We start from the raw sequence: 22,628 nt of genomic DNA on the forward strand, positions 1-22,628 counted from the left end.
TCTACTCAATTTTTATACCACTTATATATGGCATCATCCCTACTATTACTAGTAAGGTGGAATAACTAATAACACTTTTCTTCTTTATTAGATATTCTCTCTTTGGTGAATATATTCTGGGCTTCAAGCTGCTTCTCTATATTATCCAGGGTCTGCTTTACTAAGTCCTGGTTCTCTTTAATAGTATCATGGAGGCCTAGAGACAGGATTAATACATATTAATATTATAATTATTAAAGACTTAAATACCAAGTAGAATTTCACCAAGCTTCTTCTCAGCATTAACTAAACTTAGATGAATCTAGTAGATTATATCTCTCGTATATATAGCTACTGTTATCACTACAAAGCCTTGCCACTCCTTATTCTTATGCGAGTCCGAATAGTCATATATACCACGAATAATAAGGCAAGGTGTAAGCGGCGAGGTCGGATCGGTGGCGGCTGCCAGTCGGTCTTCACCCGCGGCGAGGTCCCAGCAAGCAACGAGACGTCAGGCTACGTAGGATGTACGAATGAGGAAGGAGAAGCTGTAAGCTAATTGATTCAGAAACGAATCGCTGGGGATCAGGAAGACTAGCGATTGCATAGGTCTTTTATGTACAGCGATGCCAAGAGAGTCATTCGGGATTTGGCCCAAAGGGGTTAGGCCTAATCGGGTCGGATCCCGAGCGGCGGTCGCGCGGCCTCCTGTCGGAGCTGCCTAAGGCACCCGCTGTGACACAAGGAAACTGATTCATTAACCCTACAGCCTCTATTTTAAAATAAAGGATGTTATTCTTAGCTGCTAGCTGATCACGTACTAATATATCCTTTATTACTTGATTTACAGAAGCAATAAGCCTATAGTAAATAGCTGGGTTTAGTTCGTTTATAGTTCACGCGCGCCGCTGGATAATATTTAATGGATTACTAGCACAGAATTCCGCATAGCCTTTTTTATTATAGATTACTTCAGCTCTGAATAGGGTATCAGTGTTTCCTGGTAGCCGCCTATACTCTTGTTGAAGCCCTGGGTTCTGGTTTAGAATGCCGTTAATTGTGCTCTTAATATAGTGCCCCCTTCTCTTGTACTAAGCTTGTAGTCCTGTTAGTGCAGTATAGAGAGCTGTTAGAGGCTGATTTAGAAACCAAGTATGTTGGAAGGAACGACTCTGTATTGTCTTACCAAAATCATACTGGAATACATCACCTTTACCGTCGCGGGGTGCACTAATCATAATATCACCCAGGTGAATGTCATGCCTCTCACTTAGGACACCGCCACCAATGCCAACCAGTAGCCCGATTCAAACGTTAGGGAAGCTATTCTGCATATTCGTGGCTACCATAGCCGCGGCAGCGGTTCCATATTCACCATCAGGTAAGATAGTGATAATAACATTATATTCCCTAATTCTACCTAGTATGTAATAATTAGTGTCATCTAGTGACACAAAGTCTAGTGCCTCATGCTCTTCTTCAAGAAATTCTTACGCTACTGCGTATTCTGTTACTATGGCGCAGATCCAGCTGATTATATAGTCCGTAGATTTCTTAGAAGGAAGGATCGCTTGCTGGGGCACAAATAGTGTAGACTGGTTGAAGGGGGAGGGGAAACCATTCTGCTCTGTAATAGGAGGGTCGGTACTTGCAGGGACCGGCAAGAATTGCGAAGTGGAATTTTGGTCAATCTCAATCTCTTGCTCCGGAGAACTTTTGCTGCGCGGTGTCTCTGGGATCAAGGGTGATCTCCGCCTGGCGCTCGAGCGAATTATAATAAACCCCAACCCAAGCAGCAAAATCACCATAATGACTTGTGCAGCGCTTTCCATCTTGGGCAAGGAAGACTGCCCAAAAGTATTTGGGTGAAGAAAATCAAAATCGATTTAGAATAGCTGTCTCCGTCTTTTGAGGATGGCAGTGGGGATTTCAACCACGATGATCTGACCAGCGTTCAGCCTTGAATCAACCCATCTCAGATGCCTGGCGTGGTCGAGCCGCTGCCTAATCTTACCTTCCTACTCACTGCGGGTAAAACCCGTTGTGGTTGGACAAGCCGTCACACCAGTGGTCTAAAATTAGGCAGGTGAGCGGCTAAAGCGTGCCAATCAACGATGCCTAAGCCAACGCGTCCAGCAAAAGCCTGAACAGTCATTGGTGTGCAGGAGGGTGTCTGTAAACGCCCTGCCCGCACGAAGTGTCTGATTCGAAAGGCCAGGGTTTTGAGAGCTTCCAGCCTTCGGCGCTGATTAGGCTGCACGCTTGGAGCAAGGGAGCCAGCAAGATATGGAGTCAGAGATCCACAGAATTTAAAGAACCGCCCACCCATACAGTATCAGTAAATAGCCTTTTTATCTAGGCACATGAAACTCGGCTCACGCTTCGAAAAGATCTCGGACAAGGCTTAATTCTTGGCCGTTTGAAGCCTGTGGGTCTGTGATCAGCGCTCAGGCTCAGCTGACATTTTTCAATGCGGCTTCTTCACAGCTCCTGTGCCTTTGATCATTTAGCACAGCCTATCCTTTCCACCCCCTGTCTCACAGCCTCATGCACCGTCAGGGCGTTTGCCAGACGCCTTCAATATTTCCGACCTCTATGTGATCGCCTAGGTCGCTGCTCTTCCCGCTGAGTAGTCTACTGCAGAGGCAATTATTGATGAGGAAATTCCAACTCCGACAGGTGGACGGGTTTGATCGCGTGCAATCGCTCCAAATTGAATCCGCTGTTTGTTGTGTTTGCAGTATCAAGCACGTGATGGTCAGCCCGAGAAGGCCACTTTTGGCTAGCAAGATCAACATCTCTTTCAAGAGGATAACATGGGCTTCGAAGTCATGGCCAACCAAGAACTGCGCTGTTTGGTCTTCCTCTCAAGCGACCCGAAGCACCTTTCGTGCCACAGCAAAGTCGGCTGGCAGATTATTTTCTTAGTTGATTGCCCCTAGAATCCGATTTGGCTTAGCTTCCCCCCATTTCCAGCTTGACATACGCCAAGATCGAGTTTCTTTGTTGAACTAGACAAAGAACTCGGATCCATCACGGACATGAAAAGCATAAAGACAAGCACAAATCCTATTTCAAGTCAACTCAGATGGAATATTATAGCATGTTTCTTCTCCGGCACTTGACGTCGAGAGTATGGACGCAAACTTCATCTCTGAACTGCTTCCGCCATTGCTTCCCCGGTCAGACTCGTCCACCACGCCGGAGCCACCTGTTCAAGCGGATTTGATTGAAATGATACCCGCTCATCCAGAGCAATATGCTACTGATGTCGACTCTGCATACGCCGAAAGCCCCGAAGATGCGACTGAGAGCTTGTCGCTTTCAATGCTCGACTACAGGTTTGAGCATGGGCGACGCTACCATGCTTGCCACGACAGCGCATACTGGGTTTGCAGGAATCCCCTAACAAGCGGCGTTAAGATCCAATGCTAATCATGATCAATACCTCTTAGGGACCAAACGATGAACAAGCTCAGAGCCTACAGGCACTAGCACACCGCATGTATTGTATAACCTTTGACGAACGTCTGTTTCTGGCGCCGGTAGTAAACCCACAGGTATTTACCCCTCATTTTGCTTTTAATCCGTGAAATATAACAAAGTTTCATCTCTGGCAGGCAATACTCGATATAGGAACTGGTACCGGGATCTGGGCGATGTATGTGACCATTGCTGTGCAGATTGTGACGCTAATATATCATAGAGATGTCGCCGATGAGTTCCCAGCCGCCAGAGTTACTGGGTTGGATCTTTCGCCCATCCAGCCCACTTTTGTCCCTCCTGCCTGTACATTCGAAATAGATGATGTGACCTTGCCATGGACGTATGACTCGGAACAATTCGACTTGATCTATGTCCGCGAGATGTTCGGCTCAATACCTGATTGGGATGCGTTTCTCCAACAATGTTGGGCCTCCCTACGACCTGGTGGCTACATAGAAGTTGTTGAGCATTCGGTTACGCCCACATGGGACGATGATACCAGTTTGGGGTCTATCTACGCATCATGGGAGCAGACAATTGCGCAGGTTGAGCAGGTATCTGGCAGGAGTTTCTCGATCTGGCGTGAAAGCGCACAGCTGCTAGAGGGTAGTAGCTTCCAAGACATTACTACAAGGTCTTACAAATGGCCTATTAGCGGGTTCGTCACCAGATGATTTATGTTTATAAGTCGTAACTAATGCCAGCCACACAAATGGAGCATAGATCCTCGACTGCGCGAGCTAGGCCGACTAAATCAACTTCGGCTTCTCCAGGCTGTCGAAGACATATTTCTTCGCTATTTGACGTCAACCATGGCATGGCCCTACGATGCGGCCCAGGCTTTTATAGAGCGGATACGTTCTACTATAAGAGATGAACAGCGCCACCTCTACCAGCCAGTCACAGTTGTCTATGGGCGAAAACCGTGTCTGAATTCTGAAAATTTGTAAAGAATTCAACGCTTTAGTGACATGTGACGAGGGTACATTAACATGATCTATAACCTACTTTGGCCATCTGTCTCTATTAGCATAAGTTAAAAAGTACGTCAACGTTTCCCAGATCACGGCGCGTGTACATTCATCTATAGCAGTGTAGGCGAACCTTGTGCTTGTTCCCTGCTTCCATCAGACCTAGTGCCAAGTCCCTGTCATGTACCCCAACAACCTTTCAATCTCAAGCATATGAGACTGAAACCAGAATTCAGGAGGCTAAAGACCCCATTCGCCGAGCATCACTTCTCTCACTATTTTAAAAAGACCCAGTCACGCGCAAATCACTTGATATCAGGCCATTAATATCCTACTGTATACCCAACGTGGGTCAAAAGTTTGTGCACTTCCCGCGACCGTGGAACTAAACTTCGACAACAACTTCAACCACCAACAACTCCACCAAAATGAGAGCTTTTGGCACCGAAATAAGCGGAAATCGAAGGCCTGGAGGTGAACTTTCAAAGGAAACTCGCACAGCTATTATATACGCCCTGACCGCTGTTAAATCGCCAACTAAAATCGCGACTGAGTTTCGCGTTTCCAGGCGCGTGGTGTATAATACCAAAAACCGCTGGATTACCACAACAGCACTCGAAACTAGGCCTAGAACGGGAAGGCCGTTGAAGGTTAGCCAATCAACTGCAAGATATATATACCAGACGGTACGTAGATTTCCAACGTTGAGCTGGAGGGCCATCGCTGCCGGCACACCTGATTCTCTCTCTAGCTCAACAATTAAGCGGGTTCTGAAGCGATACCATATTAGGAAGTGGAAGTCAAAGAAGAGAATACCTTTATCGAAAGAATCAGCGAAGAACCGATACAAATTTGCGAAGTTGTGGTGGAAATATAAGCTTTGGAAGCGCTGGACCTTCTCCGATGAATGCAGCGTCCAACGGAAGGCCTCCCATGGAGTCCAATTTGTCTTTCGCTATCAAAAAGAGGGCTTTAGGGAGGATCTAGTGAATCTTGAGGTTCATGGGAAGCCTATATCGCAGATGGTTTGGGTTTCTATCTGGCGTGGTGGCCGGTCGAAGTTGGTGGTTATGGAGAGGGACCCTGAGGCTAAAAAGCAGGGATATAGCGCGAATAGTTACATCTGGGCGCTCGAGGAAGGTCTTATTGAAAACTACAAGCCTGGCTTCATATTCCAGCAAGATAACGCCCAGACTCATACTGCAGAGAGGACGCAGGAGTGGTTTGAATCTCATGGGATTTGGGTTGTTGAATGGCCTCCACATTCACCAGATTTAAACCCGATCGAGCACGTCTGGAATATGCTAAAGAGGACTCTTCTAAAGCTTCATCCCTTTCTTTTTGAGGAAGGAAGGGCTCAGACTGACTGGAAGAACTTCCATGAAGCAATTCAAGAAGCTTTGTGGGCCATCCCCCAGGCCTCGATTGACGGTTTGATCGATTTCATGCCTCGCCGGATTGAGGCAGTAATTCGAGCGCGCGGCTGGTACACGAAATATTGAATAGCTTCAATTTGCATGTATTAGGAATTCTTAATTCGTTGTGGTTGTTGAATTATCGATATTGGGAGTTGGTGGGTGAACTATATATTTTAGGGTGTGCACAGACTTTTGACCTATAGTTGTACTACTACAGCGCTAAAGTTGCTGACGCCCAACATCCATCGGGTGCTATTTGAGAGCGGGGCAACGTCGGACAATCCATCATCAGAGTCATCAGAATCAAATATGGACCTAGGCCCGTATCTTGCCTTTGATGGTGTGAACTATGAATGCACTATTTGCGAAAGGATTTTTAATTCTCAAACGGCTCTGTATGCACAGGTGCGCAAGGTGCTGCCGGGTGTTCGATTCGATCCAAGCCAGAAATTCTCATCTACAAGATTCCCACACGCATCATATCTGTCCGAAGTGTCCTGGCACACAGGATTTTGAGAGTTCTCTAGCGCTTCAGAATCACTTGGAGGAATCTCATTACTTTTGTCCCGATTGCAAGCTTTATCATAACTCCTTCGAGAAACTTCAAGAACACGATGTTGCTCACCACCGCCTCTGCATTACATGTGATGATTACTTTGCCAACAAGAATAATTTACAAATGGTAATATTCCGAAGAGTCACCATTTTGTCAACAGCTCGGCTGATTGTACGAAGCCAAGTCCTTTATGCAGAGTGCAAGTTGTCTTGGCCTCTGGGCATCATGTATAATAGCAAGGGCTCTTGACATTCACAGCCAAGGACCACAAAACATCCCATGAGCGTGAGGAAATAACGTAAACGATGACCAGTTTGCGATCCATGACAGCGCGGAAGGTTATCATCGCCCAGGTAAAGCTGTCTACACTCCATTAACATCTTAAAAAGTGAGTAATCCTTAAGAACCCGATTTGACATCTCTTCTAGTTTGATCCAGAAACCTCAATTATTCACGCGCCAAGACCAAGTACGAAACGCATACAGGAGCAGAAATCTCGTATATCCAGCCAATGAGCATCACAGCATGCTTGCATATGCTGTACAGGAAAGGCTCAGACAAAGGGGAGAATTTAGCATTATGCTAGATTTACGTAGTCAGAACGGCAGGGAAGTAAATGTGTTTTTAAGAATGTGGAAGGCGTTTGCGTGGGGCAGCAGGAAATAGATCTCGTCCGGCCATTACATTAGTACCTTTTATATCGAACTGGCTCATACTTCTGAACCTAGAGAATACTCGGGACCTCAAGGGCATACCTTAGTACTACAGATGAACATCTCACTCTATCATCTCTGTGCACCTTGCGTGATTGGCCAGCCCTCAGCAAATGTGTGCTTGGCAGTCAGATACCTCTGTTGTGCTGCAACCAGCAGCTCCAAGTCTGCGTAGTAACCTGTGTATAGACCACAGCTAGCTTTACATTTTTAACCTCTAGTCTCGTTTGGTCTCTCACATAAAACTCAAAAATAGATATAGAAAGTATATAGTTTATATAATAGCATCTCTTGTTTAAATGTATTCACAAGAAAGAAAGAAAGAAAGAAAGAAATCCATCACAGCGTCATCTTATCATTCCTTGGGTTAGTAAGGGTGTCCGACAGCGACAGCGGTATAGAGATGAGCACTGCGTTCGTTAGTGGAATGTTATCAAGGAAGGACGAAAGTCTATAATCACCATATTAAATACGTGGTGTGCACCACCCGACTAACTCTTGGGACATGGAAGCGAAGCTCTCCCCAAATACCTTCTGCAGCTGCTGTCGGTAGGTATTTCGCCATCGAGAAATCACTGCATCGCTTGTGAATATCGAGGTATTGAAATAGACTGGTGGTGTGAGGTTTAGATGGTAACCATCCAGGTTCCCATCCTTGAGAAAAGTTAGGCTAAGAGCCCTGGAGCTCGCAAGCACGCGATATATGATCGCAAAGTGGTAGAGAGGTTCGTCTGGAAGAATGAGATCCTTCGCATCGGCAACAAGGTCGAATGTGAAGCGACCTATGATCGCATGCGGAACCCACAAGGGGCTAATAAGCTTCATAATGATTGGTGGGTCAGCTTGTCCTCGAGGCTCAGGGCATATTTGAGAAAGAAGCTTCGAAACCCCAACGAGCACTCTCGCCTCGAGGTTTAGAATCACTGCTATTATCCACAAGAAGCATCTGATGCTGACAACCGACGCATGATACGCCGTGTCGAACCTCCCAGCAGACCGAGCGTATATCGCAAGAAGACGACCCTTTGCCTCTAGTTCGGCTGCCTCTGGCCTTCGTTCACGGTAAATATCCCAGATTGGTCGGAGATAGACATCATGGTCTGGGGTCACTCGCCCGAATCGCCCTCCAATCATCCTGGCGACGGCATCAAACGCAAGGCCAGAACCAGCAGCTATTACGTCCAGACACTGTCTGACATTACCCATCGTGGCATCCACAGATTTCCAGGCGTCTCGGCTTATTAAACACTGCCTGCTGCTCGGCCATTGCACCTGGCATAGCGTCACGCGTCGAAAGTCGCGGATACTCGATGCTCTCCTTGTCCCGTCCCGTGGGATACTATTCCGCAAACGTTGGTCGACCTGCCGTTCAACCTCCGTGCGAGTCAGGTTCTTGCTGTAGAGAGCGTCCTGGTGAATGGTGCTCTGGAATGGTTTCATGAATCCCAATATGTCTTGCCGAGCGATGTCTCTCAGGGCCAGTGCTGTGATATGGTCAGGCTCGTTGGGATAAGAGTCGCGTAGGTGCATCCAGAACCCGCATTTGCTGCTACATCGTTCAGTCAGACATGATGTGTATATATACAATCAATACAATATGCGATAGCGTACCAGGTTAATATCGGCGATTGGATGCTATTTCCTGGGTAGTGTCTAGCGCATCTCCCACATTCGGTATATTGTGTGTTCGTCAAAGGGAAGATGACGCTCATCTCGATCTTTTGGCCCGTGGCGACAAAATCCTGCAGAGCTTTTGCACAAGGACTCCTTGGGAGTAGCTCTTCGTTCGTGGTTGCATTAAAGAGTAGATACTCCCCTCTCACTATGGAGGTATGACCACGCCTGGATGTCGACCATACGTTGAGCAGGAACTCGTGCAGTGCCTTTTTCTCCGTCAGATTCCATTCGTGCCGTCCACATTGTGGAGAGAGATGACTTACCGACCATGATGGTACATCGCGAAAGGACAAGCGACGTATCTGGCGGTCGGCATCCTCAAAGGTAAACAACGGCTCCAGTGGCAGGCGGCGTGGAATGTTGTTACGACTAGCGGATAATCCCATTGTTAAAAAATGCCAATGTTGGGGAAGACAGACATACTACCTACCTCAAATTGTCCAGATTGTTGCAAAAGTCTATCGTTCTCAAATAGGTATCGAGGTCTTTGTGAAGCTGATCCAGTTCTCCAACATGCTGGGACCAGTGAACTTTCTTTATGGCACCGAGGAACCGATTTGCATTCCGGTTGGGTCCTAGATACTTCTTGAACCGATTTATTGAACGAAAGAATGTACTCAGGGTCTCGAATATTCCCCTTCGAGCCTCTTGGAGGAGTAGGTCGAGCGTCGGGTTGGCGAGGGAAACCCCATCGAGAGCCTGGGCGACCAGGGAGAACCGACGGAACGTATCACAGCACCGCTCATATCCCTCAACAGCACCGCCTCTCAATATTTCAGTTAATCTCGCGATTCCTCTGACCAGCAGCATAAAATCTCCCGGGCTAAAGCCGAAAGACATGGCGACAAGGAAAAGTCAGAAGCTGCTCACAACTAAATCATTTGCCTGGCGGTAGGTGGAGGGAGCAAGCAACCAAGAAGTAAATCAGCCAGAATTTATTCTGACAAGCCCGAGACATCGGCGCTTATCTGACATAGATGCCCCCGCACGCTCATCATCTGGTGCCACGTCACGGGGCAATTTTGGTTTTTTTGACGCCATAGAGCCTGGTGGGGGACTAATGCACTGTTTGGGGTGGGAGGGGGCCAAGAACAAGAGAGCCTTGCCAATAAAATGTACATTGAAGTGGCTAAAGTTCATGATTCCACTCATATGCGGCGCTTACTATGAGGGATTAGCCTTGGCTACTGTGGTACAAATTTACATTATCAAACAGGCTATACATGAATTGTGTATTTTAAGTCTGAAAGTGCTTGCTCCGCACTCCAGCCACTGAACAGGGGCCAACTACAGTGACAGTATAATTGATAATAAATGGGCAGTGCTTGTAAAGACACCCCTCTTAATATTCTATAGTATCAACACTCCAACAAGCCACGCAGCTGGACGTTCTTTTGTTGACCACTGCCCATAGCGCTTGCCTCACAGACCAGACCTACAGCGATGGACAATGTATCAAATAAGTTGAATCTTAATACTTCTAGAGGTAGCGAGTGGCTGAGCCCTTATCCTTATCCTAAAAGTATCCATTAGTTCTGGTTGTCTCTTGTCCCAGGCAGCGCCTATGCTCACTCACAATAGGACGGCCTACGCCACGGCGCGTAATTAATCATGTTGAGACCGTTACAGCACTCACAACTTGCTCCCGCCCGCCTGCACCTTAATAGATTTCTCAAACATACCTAACATGATCCAATTAGAACGGATGTTATCGTGGTGGGAAGCCGACCCTCAACGCACCATCAGCCTAGCCACGTTCTACCTGCCAAGCGTCAGGCCGTCAGCCTCGCAAACCCGCATCGTCTCTCACATGAGACTCTCTCCCATGAACACGTAGAACACTCTAGCACATGTAAAGAAGATTTAGTAAAGGTGTCACTCAGTCAGCCTGACAGTCATTAGTGGAGGACACAGCGGTCACTGCTTATGGGCCAATGTTGTTTCAAGCGATGAGATCAAAGCATGTTCTTCTCTGGAAAGATTTGGCTATTTATCGTGGGCCTCGCTGGATCTGCAATTACTGGATCAGATCGGTCCGTTCCTCGGTGCGGCAGTTGCCCCACCCAAAACGGAAGCAGCTCCTGACTCAGCGTTTGGAGCCACGTGATGAAGCGGCTGAGGACACGCCCCGCCTTTCAGCTCGTAGCCACACGCAAGGTGCTTGAATTCACCATGGCATCAATATCATTTCCTGGCATCAATCATGGGCTCCAAGTTGGAGATAACAGTGACTCCATCCACGCTGAATTCCATCTGCCCCAGGGTAAGGAACCCGACCACGATCAAAGGTCACGCTTCGAGCCAGTGAAGCGGCAAGGCGACATTTGTCTGAACAGAACAGCACGCCGGGTGTTTCATTGCCACAGGATGCACACGTTTAAAACAAGGTTGACATTTTAGATCGCAGCGACAGACTTTGAGCCGATGGCTCAACAAGGGCGGCTGAAGATAAGTTAGTTAATGAACAAGTCCTCGAATAAGATATCTCTCGGCGCCTTTCAGTTATCGCCAAATTCATTAAATTATGCGACGATGACGACACGGAAATCATCGGTTGGCAGATGGGCATCGAGGTGCGAAAATGGGGTCCAGATATTAGTTAATCAATAGAGATGTGTGCACTGAAGGCGCTGAAGGCGCTGACTAATCTTCTACTCTGAGTCATTCCAGTCGATCTAGTTCGTTGGATGCGTCCCACACGTACGCCTCACCCACTCTTTTCCGCTCCAATTTCTCTTCTCAAGTGCCGCCTCTCGGATTGCGCTATAGAAACCACACCCTGCGGCTTCTCCACGAATCTACTTCTATTCAAGTAGCCTTGTTCCGACCATGCCTCCAAACACAGAGCCAACATAAACGGTCACCAGCGGGACCGCAACGAAACTTTAAACTCCAAGGCACGGCTGCAACTCGTGATGGCCCGCTTAGAGCAGCTGCCTCCTTGTCTTATTCGAAAACGACCAAAACAGCAAGTATATAGGGATCACAGCTCTCAGGCCCTCTTTCTACAAAGTAAGAGTTTCAAGATTATCATAAGAGACACGTCATTTCAACGACAAAAATGTCATGCGGCCTGAAATGTGTCCAAGAACCACACTGTTGCCATTGGTAGCCACACATGTTGCCCGATAGTCTGGCGGAAGCCTGATACGAAAGTATGAGACCACGTGATTCCTAGCGGCTTGGCCGCTTGCCGTCTCGGACCGCGGACCCCTGAGAAATGTGTCCCACAATCGTGTATCTATCATTAAGAGAGCAACCTACGGTTTAGGAAGTTATACAGGTTATCAATTGGCATCTGTCCCTTAGTAGGCTACGTCCGTGTAGCCAATACAGCCTCATTCCGCCCTTCTTCCCCTTGAATTCACAACAAAGCCAAATCAGTAGCTGTCCATTGCGAATTATCCATTCCTCACGGACAAATATTCCATCTTCTTGTCGTTCAGGGAGGGACGCCAAAGGTGCGTAGCTCAAAGGAAGTAAGCCGCGGTCAGTATAGAGAAAGCTATTAGCTGGGAATAACAAGGTGTGGCCTTGACCCCTTCAACCAACTGGTCGATGGCAGTATCTAGTTTGCCAGCGGGAAGAGCTTCCTGGTTCAGTTTAGTATTCAAGCCGTGCTGATACTTATAATTCGGGTTACTTACGTCCTCTAATGGGAAGGTAGTTCGTAATTCCCGAGCCTCGTCTTCTGAAATCAGCCCCCCGCCTACTAGACGGGTAATAAAATCACGAAAGTCGGGCCAGCCACTGCTTACAAGGCGCTCTAGTTAGAGGCCAAGGATCTGAAGGAGCCTCATGTGTTGGGGGTCTGCTTGGATAGAATTAATAAGGTCGTCTAGATGCCTCATACTCATCTTAGTATATTCCCTGGCTTTTATTAGCAGATTTAGAAATATTAAAATAATGCTAGCCTTACTAGATTTTTTTACTGAATAGTATCCCAAATCCTAGGTTTTTAGTCAGCTTCGTGCTTTGCTTTTGGCCTCTGCTAAGTTACATGCTGATTAGTTTCCTCCATCTGGCGCTGGTCACTCTCAGCAAGGCTGACCGGACTGCCTAGAAGCTCGTGGCCTGCTTCACTTTGGTTCAACGCAACCGTTCTAACCCCGCTAATTCACCTTCCCTGGTCTTCCACACTCCTTTGAGTGGTCTGCATCTCATTCAGCACATGGATTACAGCTCCTCGATGATCCACGGGCTGACCCATCTTGGTGGAGATCGTCCTTTGGGCCAGTTATACTTGGCTATCATACCATTCCCAGGCCCCCATGTACTCCAGTATATTAAGAATAGTTAACACGACGTTGCTGAGAGGATCCCATCTCAAGTACTTGTACCCATATCGAACCATCAGACCACGTGTTACTCGTAGATGCGGCTAGTGCCTCCGGCTGAGTGCTATATAATGACCGAAGAATTCGTTTGTGTATAGCCTTTTGGACGCCGTCCTGGTGTTGGCTGAGTTGGTAGAGAGTCCGAGCAGCCTCAATAATCAAGTCCCGGACAGGCGATGCCTCTATAGAGGAGTCTGTTGGGGGTTGACAGGATGAACTAGAGCTCTCAGCTGATACTAGTACTTTTTCTTGGTAGACCTTAGGTTAAGGGAAGGACTTTTCCTTAATCTATCCTGCATCTAGGGTCTTTCTGGCGGGCGGCATTGATTCAGCATCTGGTAGGGTCTTTTCGGGCCCGCGTGATGTTGGAGTCTCTATTAGTGGCATGTCCTCGCTTGTTATAGTGACTGTTAGAAGAGCTTTATCATCCTCCATGATCGGTCTTTCTGTTTCCAGACCGCGACAGTCAGCAGTGGGACTAGATTTCGCAAGGTATGCGGAAGATCTGCTAATCCTGGTAGACTTTGATGGATGATAAGGGGGATCTTGGTCTAGCTTCCATTTTTATTTTAAGAGGGTAGTGCTCGCGTTGACCTGCTATTCAGGTGGGACTGGCTTGTTTCTCTCTTAAATGGTTCCTATAATGGCTCGTGCAACATCTGGGCTTGCCTCGCAAAGTTCGTGAAGTATTGTTTGAAACTTATGTCGCACTTAGTATGTTCCTAATTTTCAGTGAACTAGCGTACCTTGGGCGTCTCTTGAAGATCAATGGCTGCGTGGGAAGTAATAAGATGCACAAAACGCTCCAGGAGCGCGATGAGCTCATCCCTGATTTCTAGGATTAGATCGGACGAATCAACATTATTTGACAACATGGTTGAGGAAAGTGAGCTTGAATGAAGAATCGGTTATTACTGTAGGTGAGACTTGAGCAAAAGAAGGGAGGGGTAGGGATTCTTATAGCCGTGGCTCTGGACATTCTACTATGCTAGCTGGGCGTTCCAGCATCCTAGGATGGTGGAAAGCGAGCCAGTCGGAGGTGGCCAGCAGGGTGTCTGACTGACCAGAGTAAACTATTCCTTTCACGGAAAGTGCTTGGTTGGCTATCCTTGCTTCAACCCTCCCTAGTCCAAGTGCAATCCGTGGGGGTGCCTTTCTCAGCATCGATTCTGATTCAGGTCCAAAACCAACATACTACTTTACCTTTGTTCCGGATGCTCATTCAGTAGAGTCTCTACTCCATCGAAGGATATTTCAGGGAGCAAAGTCCCATACTCATCTGATGAGAATGCTTTGCTGGTCCAGCTGAGGGAAAAAGAGGAATTGCTGTGGTTCCAAATTGCAGATTACTTTCCTAGCCGAAGTGCAGCGTCTCTCCAAGTGCACTATTCGACTAAATTACGGGCTAAATTGAAATATTCGTCCCGACACTCACGAGGGTGGTGATATGAGAAAGGGTCGACATCTGGAGTTTACTTGGTGCATAGAAACCACCTCGAGGACAATGACAGGATGCGACGAATATTTTCTGGAGAATGAGAGCCATGTTACATAGTCTTTTGAAAACAAATTAGCCATATAGTCAATCATCACTTTCAGAGTCCCCGATTATTTTAGGCTCCACCTCCACAACTGAGCGCTACATTCCAGCGACAACGGCGAGTAGGAGATATGTTGGGTTCAGGATAGTAGTGAAGCCGAAAGTCAGGTTAAAGTCATCCCCGCAGCGGTTCAGCATCGCACAGGAAGGTTTGAGGCGATTGAGAAGATGCAAGCCCACAAGACGAAGTTGCTTTGCCCGGTTAGTTGCCGCCATAGAGCCGGACTACTTGAAAGTGATGTAGTGGCGCCCCTGCTTTATTCGTCTTCGGTGCAAAAGCCAGTTGCTCAGAGGTCTGTAAGTGACAACCAGTTTTTTAGTTTTCTTTTCTTCTTCTTTTTTTTTTTTTTTGGAAAAGTTGGCAGGTTTTTTGGGCTTCTCTGCAAGCACCTATCTCAGAGCCAGGGTGTGGTCGAGCCAGTGCCCACCGAATCTTGACTTGCTGCTTACTACGGGAGGACGCGCTGTGGTTGGGCGAGCCACCACGCCAATCGTCCAAAATTAGCCAGCGGCTAGAGCGTGCCAATCAAAAATGCCAGGCCCAAAAAGTCCAGCGATTGGTATGCAGGAGAAACGCCCGTGCTCACATGAAGAAGCTTCTGACTTGGATGGCCACGGTTTCGTGAGCTTGCGTCTGCCAATGCTCATTGAGTCCACGGCTGGAGCAAGGGAGCCAGGCATGCGGACTCAGAGCTCTACAGAATCCAAAAAATTGTCCAGCTGGTCCATCAAACCGTGAAGTTTGTCCGTAGGATCACGCGGATGGAACATGTCTGGACACCTGCATCGCGACTCAGGCTAGCAGCGGCTTCCTCGTCTCCGGCCTATGCACGTATCCAACGGACCCAACCGACGCCCTGGAGACCCAATGAGGATTAGTCTCTGGACTTGGAGAAAAAGCCTTCAGTGGTTTTGTGCAAGAAGACTATGGCACCCGAAGTGAGAAGACCATGATGAGAACTGTTATCCTGATAGTCCGGGGCTCAGCAGACATACCATTCGGAGATGTAAAACTCTTCAGAAATCCGGATCATATTGAGAGCAGGGTCAATTGCTACACGTTCGTAATATTGCTTAAATTCGCGGTTACCTCCCCAGCACTATCAAAATCTTCCTCTGAGTGGAAGGATAGCATGGGTCTTCATTAGATGGCCAAGTTTGTCCTATGTGTATTTCTCTCAAAATCCCACAGTGCCTCGCACCACGGATGAGTCGGATGGGAGGTGATTTTCCGACTTTGACTGCCCTCTGGAGCCACGATCTGGCTTAGTTGACTGATAGGTTCCCTAGTTTGGTCCAGAAACGCGTTCTCTTCACGCGCCAAGACCAAGTTTCTTTGTTGAACGAGACAAAGAACTAGGTTCCAACGTCAGCGGTGCCGACGATAGCAGGCTTTAAGAAGAGTGAAGGCTTCGAGGATACATAAGCTAGACTAAAATCCTTCTTCCCATCTCTAGCTCTTGGATCTCCTTCTTTAGCTGTGTCCTCCTCCTTTTAAGTCCCACGTCCTCCCCAGCGATCTCTTCTAACTGTTCTTCGGTCAGACCACTCACGAAAGATGACGAGAATAATGACATCGGTGACTCTTCACCCGTCACCAAGAAAAAATCAGCTGCCTGCATACAAACAGTATCTACGAATCGGTCGAGCGCTACTTCATAATATGCCTTGAGGGTATTGTGAAGTTCTAGGACTTTCCGGTCCACATAGCTACCTGAGCTCTGAACGTTGGAAGGCATCTCGGATTGAAAAGCTCTATCCTTGCAGAGAGTGGCGATGTCTAGCGAAGTTTTATTTTGTTCCTCATCCCTGTTGAGAATATATATGAGCAACTAAATCAGTATCAAGTTTCCAAGGCGTTCTGCGTACCGTGTATGCAAGTTCTCGGCGAGGTGTTTATTCTGCGTGTTCGGCCTGCCCATACGTTCAACGTGAAGAATAAAATCAACTTGGTCGAGAGCGCGCGAGTACTTCGCTAGAAGGTCATCCGTAGTCACCGTAAGTAGTCTCGTGCAAACCTTCGGTTCAGGGCATGCCAGTTCGAGGGCTCGAAGGACGAACTTATGGACCATAGTTATCACGTCGGCGATATAACCATGGGCAATGGCGGGCCAGCTCGAAGACTGAGTTTCATGAGTGCCGGTAGACAAGTCGGACTAACTGTTCCAATCTCAAAGCCTCTAGAGCTAAGATACAAGCCCTTAATCCACGGCTCTATTTCCCCTTTAACGGGATAAGTGACGGGGATCTGTTCCGGTATCACCTCCTCTAATTCGGGACAGGTAGTAAGTTTTCTAGTCTGGATGGTCTGCTGCTCTTCGTGATCCGCCTCCTCGGTCAAGGGATGAGACATGTTATCCGCCGACTCATTCTCATCTGGGATTTTGATGCGATGTTTCTCCGAATCAAATTCGTGCTTGTGACCATAAGCAGCCATGTCTTCGCCAAATTTTGAATCTCGAGTCACCACCAGTGCTGCCAGTCTCAGCTCGGGGTATCTGTCGAATTCGTCGCTAATCCCATAATTTGTGGCGAGCGCATTCTGAGTGATTCGCTGAAAGCGCGTGACGATGTCCAGGAGGTACGTTCTTTGCTGCCCAGGCTCTTCACGTTCCGCACCGAGAGAGCGCATGGCATTCTTAGCAGCTTTGAGCTTACTACTAACTTCATTCCGAACCTGCACATCTATTAGGCACTGGGTTTAGGGACAAGGTAGGGCGCTTACGGATAGGAATTCCCGTCGCACGTTTGAGGTGAGCAACTCTTGAAGCCGGGTCTTAAGCGCTTGAATCCCAAACTTTTGTGGGTCAACAGCACTCCACGGACTGCTATAAGAAAAAGCTTTTTCCGCTTCATCTCGGTCCACTGTCCCCTCTTGGAGTTCACTATGACCCAAGTTCCGCACAAGGACCCATCCGAGCTCGGACTGGGAGCCACTGCCATTGACGAGGCTGACCACGGTCTGCTCGGCACCTTTGTCCACAAGGTCTGGCTTCGTGAGAACTCGTAGTGTTCTTAACCCATCCGGGTCAATATCCCTAGCCGTCTGATCCACTTTCTGGGTCGCAACATCCACATTAGCGGGGATTACCGCAAGTATGATCGAACGCGGATTATTCATATAATTGAGAACCAAGTTATCAATCATAGCTTTATCTTCCTTTGTGGTCACCCCAGGTTTCGTGTTTTCAAAGGTACCAGGTACGTCAATGACGCTAAGATGCTCTTCATCTGGACCCTAAATCTCTAGTCGCAGGATGTCACTCGAGAAGGCTGGCAAACCGTCACCCTCTATTACTAATAGACCCATCAGTTTTTGTACCTATGCTGTCAATATCCGTTGTCTTAATTCCCTGCGCTGAACTAACCTCCGCCATCATTTGTGTAAATGAATGAGTATCAAGAGTTTGCAGGTCGTTCGCATGCCAATCCCGTAAGAGTCTCTTTCGCTCTGGTGTTGCACCTGGGCCTGGCACTATAGACGCGGTAATCTTTCGACCTGTCATCTGCAGATTTCTCCTGAAAAGAATCTGCGTTGCGTATCGTGTGCATAATCCGCTGTCACGTGGGAAAGCCATTTTTGTTAGACCTTCAAGAACAGAACTCTTCCCACTGGATTGTTCACCAACTACCACCAGCTGTGGTAGACTGATATATTCGCCGATGTTATAGGCAAAAAGCTTGTCAATCTTCTCCAATAACGCAGGATCCGCAAGCCTTGGGCTCGGATTTGACTCTGTGGGAGCCATTTTGGCGCCTAATAAGTTGTCCACTCTTGGCTGGGAATTGAATATGATTTAATAAGGCAATACGAGCAGATTGTCTTGCCTTTATACTAGTCCTGTGTTTTATGATCGGGGCTTTCGGAATGCTTACACGAATTCTATGGAATGGTTTTCCCCCTGCAAGCTGATAACTCGGTTACACAGTATGTAGGCCTTTGCGAGCCCTTGCGGCTTCAGGTATTCGAAGGCCTACCCAAATCAGCTCAAGGATTCCTCCCAGCTCTAACCAGCAATCTGACTGATTTACTTTCTCTCAACCAAAGTAACTTCCTTTTTTGACCTAGGAACAAATTTTATGTTAGGTTACACAACATTCCTGCATGGGTTAGCCCTATATAGGTTGGTTGAGAACATTAATCTTCCCCTTATTATTAATACCTTGGAGAGGGGTGGCGGAAAGACATAAAGCGTTGCTTTCTTGGACTCGGAAATATCTATCTCCTCCCTCAAAACTCTTAACAGTAGCAAAATTATGCATAGATCGTTGCTAGAGTCAAACATTTTCCAGTCCTACATACCTCCATCCATCTGTTACCCGTTAAGCCTTCGTCAACACCAAGCGACTCAACTATGACGGTATGTCTCACTGATATGTGGATAGACTATATTACTAAAGATAATCATAGCGTACTTTATCCTTTGACCTTTCAAGTGCTCGTGTTACAGAGCTTCTCCCAGCTCCCAACGTCGCTCCAACCTGCCACATCTGCTACCGCAGGGGCACCAAAGGGAAAACTCGACGGTCCAACCACAATGGAAACGCTGGCCGCCCTTACTGGAAGTGCCGTCCTTGTGATAAGTTTTTATGCTTCATCGACGAGCGAGGCAATGATCCCTCAAATCCACTATGCCATTGTGATACTCCAAGCAAGCGACAGGTGGCTGGACTTCATAAGAAGGTTTCACGTGGTCTGTATTTCGTGTGTCGAGAGGGAAAATGCGGTTTCTACAAACCATGTCGCGATGTACACGGTCGTCATCTTGCAGTGGCCTCTAATGACCTCGTTGATCTGTTTATTGGCCTTCGGATAATCTAGGGCCTGGCACTAAGGGGTTGCGAAACGTGGACTATTATTGAGAAAGGGCACATAAAATAGAGAAGAACGATCTGCTAGACCCTCAGCCTTTCATCTAACCTATTTTGGCCCTTCACAAGTGTTCTGATGGACAGTCATCACAATTCACAGCTACCACGCTCTCCACAAACTCCTCGTCTGAATTAGATAGCTCCGGGCACTCTTCTGGTATTCTCTCTTTTCCCTTACCTACTTCTTTGGTCGGGACCTTTAGGTTAAAATAATGAACCACTTTTTCAAGATTTTCATCGATATCGTTCAGACATTGCTGGTCGCCATGCACCATCATTTGGATTGCATCTTGTTCCCGCCTGTCTAGAGCAGCGCGTTCATTCTGGATTTCCTTTATCTCAGCAAGATATCTTCCTTCAAGAAGGTCCTTGTTTCGCTGAAGTTCCTCGATCGCTGTTTTCAACTCCCTGCGTAGCCTGGAGACTCTCTCTGCACGATCAACCTCATCTAACGTCTCGAGAAAAAGCTGTGCGTTCTCTGCCAGACGTTCCACCCCAACAGCAGTCTTTCGCAGTCGGTGAACAGCAGAGTGCCTTAATGCACGAAGGTTGCTGAATAACTCGTCTAGAGGCTTCTTTGTAGTAACCAGCTCACAAGAATATTGGGAAAGAAACTTAATCCACTCAGTAAGTTCCACTGCCTCTGGGCAGTCCCAGCCATTCTTGACCAAGAGTTGAGGAAGGTGCCTTTGAGCATATGTGAAGCAACCTTCTTCCACTAATCTCTGAATACTGGTTGTGATGATATGTTGGCTTCGGTAGTGTATGTACACAGGGTAAAGACTCAGAGTTGAGTTATCTGTACCAATCCTTGTCTTAGAAGCTAACAGTATATATTAGCAAATAACCATAGGTTTTCTTTCAGAAATACTAACCGGCAAGTTCTTCCTTTTCCTCAATTGTTGGTTGCGTCTGGGATTTGATTATAATGTCTCTTGAACCTTCCTTTTCTGAAATCTCCCTTAATGTATTCGCTTCGTCTCTTGCTGCCTCTGCTTCCGATGCTTCTCGCTCAGCACTCTGAGCAGGTGACACGTCGAACAGCTCGGGAAATCGGATCTTCGCCCGTAAGTTTGAGTGGAAAATTTCGTCATCAAGAAGCCTCTTGGCAACGTTGCATGTGCGGTCGATATTATATTCTCGGAGAATATCTGTTAGGGCAGGCTGGTTCCGTTGGATCAAGCTCATCACTTGCTTCCGTTTGCGGACCATGGAGTTAGGGCCACGAAAAATGTGTTGGCACGCTAGGTAAACTAGCCTTTCATCAGGGTCGCTGTGCGCCATCTCAAGGACAAGGGGTTAGATTTGCGAGTGCAAGAGAGAATAAAGGTCGAACATTATATATCAGCCAGCTTCCGCAAACGGCCGAAGAGCCTCTGGAGAATTCGCTTTCGTCTTTTGGGTGTCAAGTCCTCACTAGAGTTACAATGAACGTCAGCTTGCTGACAACCACAAGCTATAAAACTGCCAACATGGATATTCAGTTTTTCTCGCAGATGCCTGGGCTCGAGCTGGAAGTAACCTAGGGGATAGAATTCCCTAGTTATCAATGGCCGTGTTTCCTTGACGAGCTCTCCTTAACTACATTTACTTTCAAGTATCCTGATTTGATATTTGTAAGCACACTTGAACCCTTCCGTCGAAGCTTCTTGCATCAAAGGTTCTGGTCGAACATCCAGTTTCTCGTCTGCAAGACTGATCAAGCATGGCAGTCGTGAGACCCGCGAGCACAAGGTGAGAAGCTCACCCTTGTCTATTGCGCACTCACCCAGCTCACGCGCGTCCCACCCAAGTCGCGCGACCGTAAAGCGGCCTCACCCTAATCTCACCCGGGCGGCACCCACCTGACTTCTGGCCACCGCTTAAGCCAGTCGCCGGTAGGTTAGTAGTATGGTGGGTGACCACATGTGAATCCATGCTGTTGTATGACACGACTCACCTAGGAGCTAAGCGCCCACGACCTAAGGACTACACTGCTAACTGCCATGTCTTGGCAGACCATGGAGGGCAGTAACTACTAAACGACCATCGAACTGCCATGGTAGATGGTAGTCAGGATGGCAGTCAGGCACAAAGGATATATAAGGACACTCATTACCCACCTGTATTTAGTCTTACTTGTGCTTCGTGATTAATACCATTGTTATTCTAAGTGCTACCTTCAGACTATTCTGATTCAAGACTCTTGCGATAACACTTCGTCTAGTACTTCTTGACAGGCTTCATTATACGTGGTGAAGGCTGGCCTTGCTTCATTCTACCTTAGCCAACCCCGACCGTGACTAGTCTCCATACTAGTTGGGCGTTGAACAAACCCGAGTAAGTCAATCCACTGTCAGGGCTTAGGTCAAGACGATCCCAAGGTTTAGGAAGGCTTGAGAGGTCAACCTTCCGTAACAGTAAGGAAGTTCCTAGGTAAGATTAAAGTATAATTCTTATAAAGTACTAGGAAACTACTTATTAAGTACTTACCTCTACTTTTCTAGTACCTCTTAAGTTAGTCTTTACAGAGTTACTATAGCTAATTCACGTGACTAATCTTAGAATATTAAGCTATGAAAATTCAAAGAGGAGTTAAAGATTTAGAGTATTAAAACTAAGTTACTTATAAAGTAGATTAAGATTAAAAAGAAAGAGTAAGAGTTATATAAGTTAAAGTTAGAAAATAAAGAGTAGTTTAAATCTCTAATTACTTCTTAAGTACTTAGGAAGTAGTTATTAACTTTAGGTTTTAGTAGTTAAGATATATATATATATATATAGTTAACTATATTGTTAGACCCTGTACACAGCACACCCGCAGTGCGGTGCCTCCGGCACCGCTCAGGCACCGCACCTGCGCGCCGCAGTTCCCGCTTACTGGGAACACGTGACGCACGAACCACGTATTGCGGCCGCTGGGCTTCACGCAGTGAAGACCAGCGATTAGTTCAGCTACAACCAATACACACGTTCTGAACCCTCATATTCCGCTTCATATACGTTATACCCGCAGTTATATTAGCTGCGGTTCACA

At 47.2% G+C, this 22,628-nt stretch overlaps 6 protein-coding genes across 6 annotated transcripts; 2 read left to right on the forward strand and 4 right to left on the reverse strand.

Annotated features, from left to right (window-relative positions):
- Positions 1-1,340: 1,340 nt before the first annotated feature.
- Positions 1,341-2,031, reverse strand: BJX68DRAFT_251041 (uncharacterized protein; the record flags this gene model as incomplete). Its single annotated transcript, XM_071042341.1, has 1 exon — positions 1,341-2,031. A coding segment is annotated over exon 1 (337 nt), but the record flags the coding sequence as incomplete, so codon positions are not given.
- A 1,185-nt stretch (positions 2,032-3,216) lies between these two features.
- Positions 3,217-4,578, forward strand: BJX68DRAFT_274693 (class I SAM-dependent methyltransferase; the record flags this gene model as incomplete). The annotated part of the gene is made up of 5 exons (XM_071047702.1): positions 3,217-3,372; positions 3,438-3,542; positions 3,603-3,643; positions 3,689-4,126; positions 4,187-4,578. 5 exons carry the CDS (start codon positions 3,217-3,219, stop codon positions 4,416-4,418), a joined length of 972 nt encoding a protein of 323 aa, XP_070891964.1. The 3' UTR covers positions 4,419-4,578.
- Positions 4,579-6,129: 1,551 nt separating this feature from the next.
- Positions 6,130-6,703, forward strand: BJX68DRAFT_42671 (uncharacterized protein). The gene is made up of 2 exons (XM_071049148.1): positions 6,130-6,539; positions 6,593-6,703. Exons 1-2 carry the CDS (start codon positions 6,207-6,209, stop codon positions 6,644-6,646), a joined length of 387 nt encoding a protein of 128 aa, XP_070891965.1. The 5' UTR covers positions 6,130-6,206; the 3' UTR covers positions 6,647-6,703.
- A 757-nt stretch (positions 6,704-7,460) lies between these two features.
- On the reverse strand, positions 7,461-9,472 carry BJX68DRAFT_251052 (uncharacterized protein). Its single transcript, XM_071042342.1, has 5 exons — positions 9,234-9,472; positions 9,067-9,172; positions 8,738-9,009; positions 7,588-8,672; positions 7,461-7,536 (listed from the first exon to the last, which is right to left on the reverse strand). Exons 3-4 carry the CDS (start codon positions 8,836-8,838, stop codon positions 7,592-7,594), a joined length of 1,182 nt encoding a protein of 393 aa, XP_070891966.1. The 5' UTR covers positions 8,839-9,009; positions 9,067-9,172; positions 9,234-9,472; the 3' UTR covers positions 7,461-7,536; positions 7,588-7,591.
- A 6,695-nt stretch (positions 9,473-16,167) lies between these two features.
- Positions 16,168-18,489, reverse strand: BJX68DRAFT_260011 (dynamin family protein; the record flags this gene model as incomplete). The annotated part of the gene is made up of 6 exons (XM_071043800.1): positions 16,168-16,459; positions 16,610-16,863; positions 16,902-17,417; positions 17,466-17,971; positions 18,005-18,029; positions 18,109-18,489. 6 exons carry the CDS (start codon positions 18,487-18,489, stop codon positions 16,168-16,170), a joined length of 1,974 nt encoding a protein of 657 aa, XP_070891967.1.
- A 1,185-nt stretch (positions 18,490-19,674) lies between these two features.
- On the reverse strand, positions 19,675-20,896 carry BJX68DRAFT_274695 (uncharacterized protein; the record flags this gene model as incomplete). Its single annotated transcript, XM_071047703.1, has 2 exons — positions 19,675-20,435; positions 20,488-20,896. The coding sequence occupies 2 exons, from the start codon at positions 20,894-20,896 to the stop codon at positions 19,675-19,677; spliced, it is 1,170 nt and encodes a 389-aa protein (XP_070891968.1).
- Between the last annotated feature and the right edge of the window lie 1,732 nt (positions 20,897-22,628).

The sequence above is a fragment of the Aspergillus pseudodeflectus genome (genome assembly GCF_044049435.1).
Source record: "Aspergillus pseudodeflectus strain CBS 756.74 chromosome Unknown BJX68scaffold_123, whole genome shotgun sequence".
Classification (NCBI taxonomy): Eukaryota; Fungi; Ascomycota; class Eurotiomycetes; order Eurotiales; family Aspergillaceae; genus Aspergillus; species Aspergillus pseudodeflectus.

Bases quoted from the DNA above. Each gene is read 5' to 3' on its own strand.
- BJX68DRAFT_251052 (XM_071042342.1), bottom strand. From the start codon at position 8,838: ATGAGCGTCATCTTCCCTTTGACGAACACACAATATACCGAATGTGGG. The intron at 8,673-8,737 runs GTACGCTATCGC...ACGATGTAGCAG, and splicing joins CAATCGCCGATATTAACCTG to CAAATGCGGGTTCTGGATGC.
- BJX68DRAFT_42671 (XM_071049148.1), top strand. From the start codon at position 6,207: ATGAATGCACTATTTGCGAAAGGATTTTTAATTCTCAAACGGCTCTGT. The intron at 6,540-6,592 runs GTAATATTCCGA...GATTGTACGAAG, and splicing joins ACAAGAATAATTTACAAATG to CCAAGTCCTTTATGCAGAGT.